We start from the raw sequence: 14,385 nt of genomic DNA, 5'->3' as shown, positions 1-14,385 counted from the left end.
CACAGGTGCTTTGAAGGCTAATCTGACTCCCCTAGGGCTTTAGAGTTAACATTTGACATTTAAAAATAAATACATGTGATAAATGCATGTTCCAAATGTCCATCCAGCCTACACACAAATGCACAGAACAGGCATGGATGGACCTGCACAAGGACTTGGAACAATTTGGCTTTGCTAGTGATGAAAAACTTAGCTATGTTTTCCTTTAGTTTTAAAGGTGCGAGAAAGGTTTAAGGTGAAAAATAATAAAAGTGCACAGTTAATGTCTGCCACAGAAAATAAAGGTGAATTTGCCTATGTATAGAGAGGACTTAGAGCTCTGCATTCATTTAAGAACAAGCATCTACTTGTGTTCCTGGCCTGGAGCTCTGGCTGCTTTACACACTGAATAAATAGAGTTGCCATTAAATGACCTTAATAACCTTATCAGTCAGAGTCACAGACTGCACAACTTGTGTTCTTTGGTGAATTTTAGAAATTTAGAATGCCAGTACACTGCAGAAAATTGTAAACCTGCTGTGGTAACCATGCAAAGCAAACAAGTTGTCCCAACACCAAATATTGCAGGCACATTTAGAACAAATCTTTAATACTTTTCCTGACATAACTACTTTGAATCATCCTCTCTCCACAACCCATCCTCCCTGCAAACCAGTGTTACACAGTCTTTCTATAATTATAACACCCTTTGTAAATAAAGAGCACCTTCAAAAACTTTCTTTAGAGCAGGTCACATTTGCAGTAAGAAATAGGAAAGCAAAATGATCACCACCTCTGCAACCTGCTGCTGACCTCCAGCTGAGCCCCTGTGTTCAGTGATTACCTGGTAAAAACATCCACTTACATTTTGGGGACCACTTCCACTGCCTGTACTCCAGTGCACTTTTCACTGTGCTACTGAAGAAGGCAGGATTGGCATAGCTGTGTCAAAAGAATTTATTTTAATTAGTAAACCCACGTGGCACTAGTAGTAATTTTCCTCTTTGGTTCCCATTCTTTCCTTTTTTCACGGCTTTGTATCACACCAGAGCAGCTGTTGGTTCCAGCAGGACTATCCATGGGCTCAAAGTCACAGGGCTGTGCTCAGTGAGGGGTTTGGAATGACACACAACATGCCCAGCTGGGTCTGGCACTGCTGCTGCTTCTGCAGGGCTGCACATCACAGGAAGCTCAACAGGAGCCACCAGTGTGCCCAGGTGGCCAAGAAGGCCAATGGGATCCTGGCCTGGATCAAAACTGGCGTGGCCAGCAGGCCCAGGGCAGTGACCCTTCCCCTGGACTCTGCCTTGGGGAGGCCACACCTTGAGTGTTGTGTTCAGTTCTGGGCCCCTCAGCTCAGGAAAGAGATTGAGGGGCTGGAGCGGGGCCAGAGAAGAGCAACAAGGCTGGAGAAGGGACTGGAGCACAAGTGCTGTGGGGAGAGGCTGAGGGAGCTGGGGGTGTTCAGCCTGGAGAAGAGGAGGCTCAGAGGTGACCTCAGCACTGTCTGGAACTCCCTGAAGGGAAGTTCTGGCCAGGTGGGGGTTGGTCTCTTCTCCCAGGCACTCAGCAATAGGACAAGGGGCACAGGCTCAAGCTCTGCCAGGGGAGGTTTAGGTTGGATATCAGGAAAAAATTCTTTGCAGAGAGAGTGCTCAGGCATTGGAATGGGCTGCCCAGAGAGGGGGTGGATTCCCCATCCCTGGAGGTTTTTCCACTGAGCTTGGGTGTGGCACTGAGTGCCATGATCTGGTAAAGGGACTGGAGTTGGACCAAGGGTTGGACTTGATGATCTCAGAGGTCTTTTCCAACCCAATCCATTCTACGATTCTGTGAGTGTGGGACCAGCATTGAGGGTGGGCAGAGCAGAGCCTGGAGACTCGCTGGGACTCCCTGGGGAGGAGAGGCAGCTCCTGCAGGGACAGCCCTCCTGCTGCCCACACCTTTTCCTCATGTTTGCTGCCAGCCAGTGAAAGGAGGTCCAAGCCCTGTGCCCAGGCTTTCCCTTGGAAGTCAATACCACTGCCAGTGGGCCACCCATTCGAGGGCAGTGTTTTTACCACAGGTGGAACAGGCAGCTGCCAGTTGTTCATTCCTCTCTCAGTGTTTGGCACACAAGGTGCAACTTTCAGGATAGTTTCCTGTGGAGGGGTTTCTTTCAGAAAATGGGCATATGAGCAATCCAGCCTGCATCAGCTCTGTGAGACTGGAGCAGATATCAGACAAGAAGCAGCAAAGAAACACCTGCTGTTGATCTTTTAGGGAGAAATCACTCCCTGGGAGTTCTCAACGACTCCCCAGAAGTTTCTTAGGAGAACACTTCGACTTTCACAGAAGGCTCTGGAGGTCCACCTGAAAACATCAAGGATGAGTTCATATAAACATTGGACTTGTGAGATATGAATTTTAACCAATTAAAAGTTGTGGCCTGATGGTGTGAGGTTCAGTTTAGCCAACAGAATGTAGGTTTAACCCTATATAAACCTTGTGCTGTGTGTAATAAAATGTCTTCACTGTAAACCTCACAAGCTTGTCAAGTGAAGTCCTTTCTCTCCACAGATTTACTTTAATTTCCCACACATTTTCTCACTTTTTAGTTTTCATATTGTTTAATCTGTGAAAAATAAAAAGTGACACGTGCTTCAGCTGGAGCAAGTGAACTACTAAGAGGTGTGAGGGTCAATAATAACTCATGATCCCAGTCATGGGGATGAAAACTGGAATGCTTTAGAGAAGTTTCTCTATAAATTGCAGCCATGGCATGAACATTTTTCCCAAAATGCGCTTTTTAACTATATATTTCCCTGTCTTTTCAACATGTTAAAAGGAGGGACATATAATTAATGACAAACCAATTGGGCTGAAATGGACTGAATGACTGCAATTAACTGTACAAAAGAAATACTAGAGAAATCAGTTATTCTGTCTAAACAATAACTTAAATGTACTAATCTGCATTGGAAAAATAAATGCTTTATATGTTAAGTTTAGGGCTTTGCTTTTTTTCCCTCTTGTAGACATATTACACCAGACTCCCAGATGAGAGGACGGGACTATGAGTGAGGAGTGCCCCGGAGATCGTTTGCAGTTCTTTTCCTGGGTCAGAACTGGATTGATCTGAGCACAGTAATTATGAAGCTGACATGCATGTTCTCCTTCATCTTGCTGTTTGGAGCAGTTGGACTTGTTGTCTTCATTCACCTGCAGGATCCAGAAGAAATAGTTCATCAGCAGACACCAGGTTAGCATTCCTGTTTCTATTTGAATCACGTGCTCTTTCACATTCAATATTTTGTACTTACGCCCTTAATATGTTTTACATATTTCACAGAGGTTGCCTCTAAAAAAGTCTGTACTTCTTAATGAATGTTATCTTGAAAGTAATAATCAATTTCATTAAAAAAGGCATTTGATGAAAAAATAATTCCAAGACCCAATTAACTGATTATACAGGGAACTTTGCCCAGGTACCCAGGGTCCAGCTGGATGGAGTTAAGTTTCTGCTAAAGGTGAGACCCAACTTCTGCTACCAACTATACCACTATAAATATGAAAATTAGAGACTTCACCACAATTCTGTTCCTGCAAATGCACACCTCTGAATCTACCTTTGCCTGCATATAGTATTCAATGATATGCAAAATAAGAGATGTACAAATGAGTCCTATCAGAAACGTAAAATACCTGGGGATGCATTAATTTAATTTGCTGAACTTCAATTAAGCTATCATTCATATGCATGCCATCTTCCTGCACTGCTAACTTGAAACTGTGAAAAGCCACAAAGACCACAGCAATGGGAGAACTGGAAAAGTGGGGGCTGAAATAGTAGTTTGCTTTTAAAGCAGAAGCACACAAGAGGTATGAAAAGGCACAAGATCTCTCGATTTACATGTAGTCCCCTTTGCCTGCAGCTGTAGTGAAGGCTGGTTTAGAGCCCAGACAAATGCCAGGGCAGCCACTCCAGTTCAGAGTAATGCCACTGTGGGCTGGGGTTCTGTCCCTGTGTTTGCTCTTCCATGCACTGAAACTGTGCCTTGACTAAGTCAGTGCTTTATAAAAAGTCTGTTCATTTGACACCTTTATCACACGATGAACACAACTCTGTATATTTAAAAGTGTTACTAACATTTTTAATGGAACTGAACCATAACGCAGAGAACTCTTAAATAATTACATTAATTGCTAATTTCTGTGCCCGTGTTTATTAAGTGCTTATTTCCATGTCACTAAACAATCTCTACTTTAATATGTTTATTATTTAGTCCAACTGCACGCCAATTTTGAAAGCAGACACTCAGCTGAAACTATAGAAATAATGAATCTTCAGCATTGTGCAAAGCAGAGGATTAACTAGTCCCTTCAATGCTTTTGCAATTTATTTTTGTATGCTTAGATGCAAAAGAGCTTACAGATTAAAACCAGGAGTACTGGCCATATTTGACCAAAACTGGCCAGTAGTTTGGGGGTGAGGGGAAAGGTGCATGGGTAGGCAGTACTCTAATGCATCTAAGAATGTGTAATATTGAAAAGTTAATTCTTCTCTCCTGAAAGAGATGGATTTTCTAGTGTTATCTCAAAACCAGTGCAATTTCTCTTCCATTTTTTTCATTATCCATCCCTCATCTTGACCTGTTGTACCTCTGTTCTCTGCCACAAACCTCTTGAATGCCAACTGCTGATTGTAGCGCACTGTGAAGTGATTTTTGAGAGCAGTATAGCTGGAGAAGGGGACATCTAAGCACATTTAAATGAAAACAAGTTCGAACAGAGCTCCTACCCCCAGCAGGGAAACTCCCTCTGTAACGTACGCGATTGCTGTGGGTACCTAAACCGTGAGCATCCCAACGATGCTGTTACTGCCAAAGGTGTGCAATCAATTCCTCAATTCTCACATTCAATTACGATGTGTATTAATAGGAAGCAGGCTGTACCCTTGAGTAAAAGGTGCTCAATACAATTACTCTGATTTCTGTTTGGCTGGTTTTCATGTGCGTTAAGTGCTTTCAACTCCCAGTGGGCTCAGGAACTACTCATATCCACTGCTTTTGAGAATGATACTAGTTATCACTAAATATATTAGGTGGCTTAAAGGACACAGGGAAAAATAGCTATTCAGTTCATTAAAAAGAGAAGTAGGCATATTTCATTTCTAGACAGTCTCCTGTGAAAATCTGTCAGTCACAGGTGACATGTTTGGGGTGGTGAGAAGGATCCTTCCCTTCCTGTTTCTCCTGCTTCTAATGGAGATGGGATATTGCTATAATTTGCTTGCCTGATTGCTCTCTCAATAGAATTGAACAAATGCATGTGTCATTAAGCTACTTAGGACAGCAGATTCTGCATGGCAAAGCTTTACTGGATTAGCCTTTGCTTTTGTATTTCCTCCATAGTAAAACACATTTGCCAGATGCTGGAATCTCATCAGCAGGACTGGAGAGAGGTCAGGAATGTTTATATTTCCCACTAAAAAGCAGCATAGGAGAATTTTACATTGTCCAAAAGGACATTTTTCATTGTTAATATGTTCAGTCATCTTTAATTTAAGATAGTACAACTTATGTAACAAGATTAATAAAAATACTTTGGTACTTTGGTTTTATCTGCTTGTTCTGGAAATTGTTCTAGATTGTTTTAGTCATAGCGAGCATGATGGTGAGACCTTGATGTACTACTTAAACCAGTATAAAATCCACAGTCATAAAACTTTAAGTAATGCTTACATTACTTTCACTGAGCAAAGTACTCCTGACAGTAGCTGTTTGTGTTGATTTGTTACTATTCATTTATTCTTTCCCTGTGCTTCACATTGCTACCTAATTGTGATGCTGTACTGAGAAAGCAATATCAAAGTAATTTTCCACAACATTAGTTACAATTTTCTTCTGATCTTTCAAGTGAAAAAATCCCATCCTGTTGGCTTGTGTGAGCATATAAACCTTGATTACATTTATCTGTTGGAAACCAGTGCTTACGAAGAACATGTGCCCGGGATAGTGGATGTAGAGCCTTTTTTGCTGATTGACAAACATGCTGTCTGTGTAGTTTTATTTATATAACACACATCACTCTGAGGAGATATATTTAAGACAGACAGCCATTTAGGGTGGGCAAAACAGATTTCCCAAGCCAATATATTAAATTCAGTAGATATTCCTGTGGTCTTTAAAGAGACAATAAACTTCACTTACAGCAGTTGTTTTCTTGGCATCTATGAAGAGTGCTCTTACTGGGGAGAAGGCAGGACTGAGAATTGGTGTGAGTGATAGTTATACACCATACAGAAACCCAGTGTCACTTTAATAATCCTCCCTGTATAACTGTGTAGCCCCTGCACGTGCATCAGAGCAATCCCAAGCACAAATACAGGCTGGGCAGAGAGTAGGAGAAAGGCTTAGGGGTGCTGATGACAAGAAGCTCAGCACAACCTGGCCATAAAAAGCCAACCAAGTCCTGGGCTGCATCAAAAGCAGTGTGGACAGAGGGTAGAAGAAGGTGGTTCTGCCCCCCCGCCCTGCTCAGGTGAGACCCCTCCTGCAAAGCTGCCTCCATCCCTGGGGCACCAACACAAGAAGGACGTGGAGCTGCTGGAGCGAGTCCAGAGCAGGCCACGAAGATGGTCTGAGCCCCTCTGCTCTGGAGACAGGCTGGGAGAACTGGGGGTGTTCAGCCTGGAGAAGGCTCTAGGGAGAGCCCCTTCCAGTGCCTAAAGAGGCTCCAAGAGAGCTGGAGAGGGGACTTTTACAAAGGCCTGGAGTGATAAGAAGAGGGTGGATTTGGATCAGATACCAGGAAGAAATTCTTCCCTGGGAGGGTGGGCAGGCCCTGGCACAGGGTGCCCAGAGAAGCTGTGGCTGCCCCATCCCTGGAAGTGTCCACAACAAGGTTGGACAGGGCTTGGAGCAACCTGGGCTAGTGAAAGGTATCCCTGCCTATGGCAGTGGAGTGGGAACTGATGATCTTCAAGGTCCCTTCCAACCCAAATCATTCTACAATGCTGTGATTTTACGATATGAAACTTGGCTTCATTCTTAAGCAGGCACACTAAAGGATCTGCTCTGAGAAAGTCAGGCACATTTGCACATGATGCACAAGAAAAACGTAATGCATACATCCCCATCCTAATGCTAATGACTCTTGAATTCATGACTTTCCTGTCTGTGACAGGGCATTAAACATGAAAAAACTTTACAGTAGCTGAATGTGCAGCCACCCCACTGCTGGAACCACAAGAGAAGGGGCCTGTCCAGCTCTGTGGTTAGCAGGAGGCTTCTTCAGCATGACAGAGAGCACCCTCTCTCTCAGGGGAGAGTCAGAAGGGCTAACCAGCACCTTCAGAGTCTCATCCAAGGCCACTGCACTTTGTGAGATCACTGGGAACCTGGGTGTGTAAGACCTGCATTTGAGTTGTACAGAAAAGAGCAACTTGGACAAACAGCATCAGTAAGAGAGGAAAGAGTCTAAAGGATGCAAAATTTCAGATACCTAAACAAACTTCTGAGGTTCAGGACTGTGGTCATGAGTAGCAGGGGGTCAGGTGAGGTCATGAGTACCAGGAAGGACCACAGCTTGCAAGTCACACCAGGGACACTGTCTACAGCTGTGCTGCAACACCTACAGCTGTGCTGCAGCCCATGTGCTCGCTCTATGGACTTCAGTCAGAAGAGATGGGATATCCTAAAATGGTAGAGACTTTTCTAACAGGAGATTTTACCACATAAAATCTCAGGGAAATATTAATTTTCTACATCTACATTCACGTGCAGATTTCTCTATGTGGTGAAAGTCTGTGAGAAAAAAATATGACTGCAGGTTTGCCATATGGCTGTTGAATTCACAAACCTGTAAGAGTTTTCAGTTAGAACTTTTAAGATGAATATATCTGGTCACACACTCCTCTGGGAGCTGATAAAAGGTGGAAAATACATCTCAAAGGATCCATGTTGTGAAAGCTCCAAAAGGGTGAAAACAGGGAGTAGAATGAAAACGGCTTTGTACTCTGGCTGTATCAGAATTTGAAAGTCAAATATGAATATAACCAAGCCTGAAAGTCATCTGACTGAGATTCTGCAGTGATTGCTGTCCTTACCTCTTTGACCAATTTCTGACATTATTCTGTCATCCTTTCTTTTCTGCTTTACTGAGGGCGTGATGGGGAGGAGAGGGAGGAAGGAGAGACTGGCATGCAGCTCTTGTCCCTGATGGCACAAGGGAGCTACAGGGAATATTGCAAATACCTCAGAGCAAATACCAGCATTAGAGCTGTACTGAAAGTTCCTTATTCAGAGTACACACACCTTGTTAGTCCCAAGTTACACTCCTATGCACATCCCCGTGCTCGCTGTACATTGCTGTAATGTGGTCCCAGTGCACAAGGTACCTTCCAATTGTTTGTCAGCCTGGAAAGTTTTTATAAATACAACTGAAAATGAACTAGCATTGTTAGATCATTTCAGATATAATTTTCCTGTAATTTAAAACTTCCTGCTCTTTTTAAGTTAGAAGGAATTTAATCTACTCAACTGACAGAATGAGCAGAGATCCTGAGCAGAGAATCTGGTGCCTGGAGCAGAGGTGAGTGGGCTCTGCAGTGCTCTTTGGAAGCAGAATCAGTGCCTGTTACGTGTGTAAGGGTAGTTCCACCAACTCAAGAGAGGATGAACCTTGGGCAGTCACATCCTTGGAGCCTTCTGTAGCTGAACTTCCCTGCCAAAAAAGAACTTTCCTCCAGACCAGTTCCAATGGTCTGCAGTTGTTGGGATTGTCTGCTGAGGCAAGGCACTTATTAGGGAATTATGGTCTTACGAGTAGGATGTTCCCTGCTGCTTGAAATGGTTGTGGTTTAGACTGTGAATACGACCTGGTTGTTTTTTCACCTTGGAAAGAAGTGCTGGCAGTGCCATCATCAGCCTTCTGCCACAGGGGATGGGCACTGGGCAGATGGTTCCAAAGGAAACCACCACACTGCCAGTGCAAACCTGGACGAAACAAATGTAGTTTAGTGCTGAAAGCAATCACAAATGAGCTGTGTTATCACAAGGAATAAACAGATTGTCTCCTACAACACTTTCTCCCTGCTTTCATGACTATGCCATATCCTTGGCAGTCTTATGGAAAGTGCAGCATTTATTTATCACAAAGTCTCAAGAAAACACCCTTTTTTTTCTTTTTTTTTCTTTTTTTTTAATAGTTTCTGTTAACATGCTTCGGCCCAACCCCAGTAAAGCAAATACAGGTCTTATGCTATACCATGGCAGGCCAGCATTTATGTGACCAGTTACTTCCTGTCAACCATCAGCAAGTGCCTCAGAGGAGTCAGAGCACTGAGGTGTTAAGGCTGTGGAACTGGGACCCAGTTGTGTTTTGGTCCTGCCTTGCCATACAGCTCATAGATTGGGCTGTAGTGTGTTGTATCAGGCAATTCACCCACTAAATGTTTCATTGCCTGATATAAAGGGAATCCTCTGCAGAGGAATCAAGGTACCCAAGGACTGCCAGATCCCACAACAAAAATGTAAGACCAAACCATATTAACTATGGCATTGCCACCAAATCCAGTGCATTGCCAGCAGCAGTTATAATCCCACTGCAGTGGTGCACACACACATCAGATGACTGAACCAGATCCTCTGCCCATTTATTTGATAGCTTAAAGACCATGCCACCTAATCCCAAATACATTTATCAGCATAAAACCAGAGCAATCTGGTGCTAAATCACTCCTGTAGTGCAGCTTTCACTCCCACAAATTTCCCCTATCCTCTCTCTTTCTGTGAGCATTTCTTCTCTGATACTGACTGTTTAAAATAAAAAAAAAGTTTTGATATTTCCTTTAAAACCTACTCTTAAAAACTGTCAGAGGTTGACACTTCTTTGTTGTGTCTGGCAAAATAAAAAGTGACCTGCCAACTCAGAGCTGCATTCATTTATGGTGCTTGGCAGCTTATCACAGGCAAAACTCAGCTGCACTGTGATGTGCCAGAGGACTCTCAGAGTGGCAGCTTTATGAAAGTGTATTCCTAGGGAATGAGCCTGGATGCTTCTCAGATTCCCCTGGAAATTTGCAGAGTCATTACAGAAATGTGTGAAAGTTGGATCAGCAGACTTTCCTTTCACCTCAAAACATTTATTCTGAATATAAGACTGTATCGAATTTTTCATAGAGAATGTGTCAGCACCAGAAAGCCTCCTTCCGTATGTCAGCTGTCATTCAGTTTGCATGATTTTTAAAACATGATAACATATTGAGGAGCTTAGGTCAGTTTAAAGTACTTCCTGGATTTTCTGCAGTTTATGCCATTTTAAATGTGTTTTATAATAGATGTTTCCATTTCTGAAAGTTATTAATGTTCCCCTAAAAGCTTAACCAAAACTTCCTCACTTCAGCAATATTATCCTTTTTCATTTAGTAAACATTAATTTTCCTTTCATGATTCTAGTGGAGCTTGAAATTAAAGGTGGCTTTCTTCTCTATTATGGCTTTCTTTGAGTATCAGCATCAAAACTGCCAGTTTACTGCTTTAGTACCAGTCAAGAGAGCATAAAAAGCCAAGGAACTGATCTTGCATAGGCCCTACACAAGAGTAAATTCTTGTGGACATGTTTATCACTTTCTCCAAACCAATAATCTGTTTTTGAAAGAAAATGCCTGGGTTTGGATCTATAACCATCCACAAGGTGGTTAACTGATTTTAACCCTATTCTGCACAGGCTCTCTCACAGGACACCAGCTCACAGCATTGTGCAGAAAACCCTTCACTGCCACTCGACTGCTCTGTGCCAATGCCTGAAGGTCACAATTTTCTGCATCTTGGGAAATTAAGTCCCATCTTTGTACCTGTTTGGTCTCAGCCACTACAGAAGACCTACATGGTGACCAAAGGGCAAGATGCTTCAGGCAGGCCCTTCCTCCACTGCCCCTCCTGCACATCAGGGCAGTGCAAACATGCTCTTTCCCTCTCTTGTTTCCAGAATCACTGTCCATACCTACAGGACTGGAGTTTTGGGGGCTCCTGTTCCTGTGTTTAGTTGGAAACCATGCACTTTATCATCCAGCTCTTTATAGGGACTGTATGGCTGATGTTTTCTCTTTGTGGCACATCAGCCAGGAGATCCCTGTGTGCAGCCTTCCCAAAATGATGCAAAGGAACCCTCTGTGGCACCGAGGATGTGTGTGCACACAACCCTGAGCTCCTGCAGGGTGTCCAGGGCATTAATTCCCTACTGGAGCAGTGGGAACACAACAGCCTCAGGAGGGGGGAGAAAAGGCAGGGTGTGACCAAAATTCATAGAATGGATTGCGTTGGAAAAGACCTCCAAGGTCATCAAGTCCAACCCTTGGTCCAACTCCAGTCCCTTTACCAGATCATGGCACTCAGTGCCATGGCCAAGCTCAGTTGAAAAACCTCCAGGGATGGGGAATCCACCTCCTCTCTGGGCAGTCCATTCCAATGCCTGAGCACTCTCCCTGGAAAGAATTTTTTTCTGCTCTCCAACTTCAATTTGCCCTGGCAGAGCTTGAGCCCATCGTGCCCCCTTGTCCTATTGCTGAGTGCCTGGGAGAAGAGACCAAGCCCCACCTGGCCAGAACTTCCCTTCAGCCTTTGAGAAGGCACCTGTGCTCCACTGCCCTGTTCCTTTTCTCTCCTAATTCATTTACCTTTCTCCTGCTATTTGGCATCATGGTTGGCAGAGCTGAGCTTCCTGCAGGGATGGCACAGATAATGCATGGGACAAACAAAGGAATATTGGTTTGAGAATCACTCCAGGCTTGAACTCATGGGAATCTTTGGATGGCCTCCACCTGCTTCAGGCAGGGGGGCTGACATGGAAGCAGAGGAGACACACAAATACTTATTCTTGTGGCCAGGAGGACAGAAAGCACAAGCCTAACCAAAGGAAACTGGTCATTTGCCCAGTGGCTACTTGAGAGGGGTAGGAGGGAAGACTCCTTTTCTCAGGCTGTAGGTTGTGCTCAAGGGCCAGGATCCTACATTCCTGTTTCCAGCTTGTATTTTTAAATTTTTTTTACTTGTTTGACTTGACTTTATTTGTTAATAAAGTCCTGCACAATTTAATACCCATAAGTCAAACCACAGGAGAAATTACAGACAGCAATCACTGCTGCTCTGTGTGAACTGAATGCAGCTTTAATTGGGCCCTCCTAATTGTGCATGCAGCTGCTCAGGAAAACATGATGATGCTTATCTCAGACAGGAAAACAAACTCCTCTCACTACTCCACTGTAAACAAATGGAAAGGTGTGTATTGAAATAGTCACAAAAGTAGCTGTGTCCACCTGTGGGTAGGTACCAGGAATTTTATGCCATATATTCAATTCTGAAACTTCAATGTAACTCACTGTGATTGTTTAAAACTCATCCTTAAGGGTGTGTTGAGAACTTAAGCAAGGCTGGAATACCATTCCCATACCCAGAACAAACATCAGCATCTCAGACACCAAGTTCACTTGGATAATTGTGAACAGCCAAGACTAATAGTGGAAACCAATTATCTGTTTTTCCATAAGCTGTTTGAAACCTGCCCCCTCAACCACCTTCATTTAGCTCAAGAGATGCTATTGCCTTGTAAACAGGAGTCACTACCTAATTAAAATTCCAATTATTCTTCATTTACGAGCTGCTCACTCTCATACTATTGAGGGGAATTAAGTTTCTCAAGAAGGTGCCAAGCCATGTATTGTTTACACCTGCACATGGGTGGTGTGCTCAGTGCTGCAGGTTAAACCAGCCACAGCCCTGCCTGGGCCAGGGGCATTTGCCAGCAATACCTCAGAATTCTTCTTGAGATGATTTTTATTTTGGAGGAGGAAAACAAAGTGAACAGCACACCATTATGACAACAGTGTTAGGAACAAAAGCATATAATTTCTCCCATATTTCTCTCACATAAATGGGAGAGAAATAGAAAAAAAGGGTATGTGTAGCAGCAGAATGGTGGGAAAGGAGGGCTGAGAAACATCAGCTGAGATAACTTCCTCTTCTGTTCTTCACATTTGAAATTATGTAATTTGTGGGGGATTTGTAGGAAAACATCCAGAGAGACTAGTTGTTCTAGATACTTTGACTTTTTTTTAAGGAAAAATAACTTAAAAAATAAAATGAAAATGTTTAATGAAATTAGAATATAACAGAAAATTTAGCGCAGTTTTACAATGCCTGTTAATAGACAATGGGCCCAGAATCAGTTGGACTGAAGTTCCCAGGGGTGCTGCAATGGAGACAGGAGAAGTAGTAAGGAAAATGTATATTTACTACAGTTAATTTACAGTAGTTAACTAATTTAGAAAGAACACCTGGAATTTTTAAAAGCACCACATACTCCTAATGAACAATAATGATCTAATTATACTACACTTCCATGTACAAATCTTTGAGACATAACACGTTCTTAGTGACTGCACCTTTGCACACCATGCCTTTCCTCGTGCTTATTTCCAGACATCAAATTAGATATTCAGTTTATTCTGATTGTTCTCTGCCTTTTCCTCTGAAGGCACTGGTTTCACTTCTTAATTGCAACCCAGTGGAGGTAAGTTCACCACAACATAATTTAATGAACTATGCAAGAGTTACCTCTTTCTGCATGAAGTATCAAGCTGCATGTCACAGACAGAGTATCTCCTAGGTGATGTGTCAGTAGATAATTAATGAAGACATTGCCTAAAATAATATCAGCCCTGCACAATTGCAACCATTGGACAACACATAAAGCCACTTAATAAGCCAAGGACAGTTCCTGAAAGAAGTTCAATCCCACAATTTCTTTTGTCCATGAAATCACAGATTAGAAATCGGAAACCTACACTGCAGACAGGTGACATTTCCTCTTTTTTGCCTTCAAAAGATGAATTGTACTTGATTTAACCTTCACATCAGTCTTGGATGTGTCATCACCACAGTCCTCTCCAAGTGTGGAGACTTTCCTTTTTGCCTGAATGGCTCTGAGCAGATCAGCACTTTCAGCACACTCAGCTGTCAGCTCAGCACCTCCTGCCCCTTCACTTTGGGGCTTTGGGAGGAGATTTCTGCAGTGTCAGCCTTGCTGCATTTTTTGGTTATTTATATTCTGGGGTAGGGGGAAAAACTCAGACTTTTCAATGTCCCACATGGGGTATCCTGGGGAGCAGCCTGAGCTACCTGCAGGTCCCTCCCAGGGGATGGCAGACAGCACTCTGCCATCCCTCCTCACCTCCCTCTGCCCCCTGTCCCTATCCTGAGCAGCCAAGGCATCCTTCTGTCCCTTGATCTTTGTATATTTTTGTTGCAATTAATTGTTAACTGGATTTCAAATTCCTCAAATTAAGAGTGCAAGTCAAATGCTGCTCCTACTGACTTCAGAAGGGCTGGTGTATTTACAGGCATTTTCAGAGCATTCAGCCACTTT

At 43.2% G+C, this 14,385-nt stretch overlaps 1 protein-coding gene across 1 annotated transcript in view; it reads left to right on the top strand.

The window, feature by feature from the left end:
* The window catches only part of CHST8 (carbohydrate sulfotransferase 8), a 190,343-nt gene that overhangs the window by 41,748 nt on the left and 134,210 nt on the right, over nt 1–14,385 (top strand). Inside the window, exon 2 of the mRNA XM_071567682.1 lies at nt 2,997–3,220. Within this exon, the coding sequence (XP_071423783.1) occupies nt 3,112–3,220 (109 nt within the window). The 5' untranslated portion in view covers nt 2,997–3,111. The remainder of the gene's footprint in view (nt 1–2,996; nt 3,221–14,385) is intronic.

Source organism: Pithys albifrons, chromosome 12, assembly GCF_047495875.1.
Source record: "Pithys albifrons albifrons isolate INPA30051 chromosome 12, PitAlb_v1, whole genome shotgun sequence".
NCBI lineage: Eukaryota > Metazoa > Chordata > Aves > Passeriformes > Thamnophilidae > Pithys > Pithys albifrons.
The sequence above is the reverse complement of the archived record's forward strand: the minus strand, read 5'-3'. Positions and strand labels throughout refer to the sequence as shown.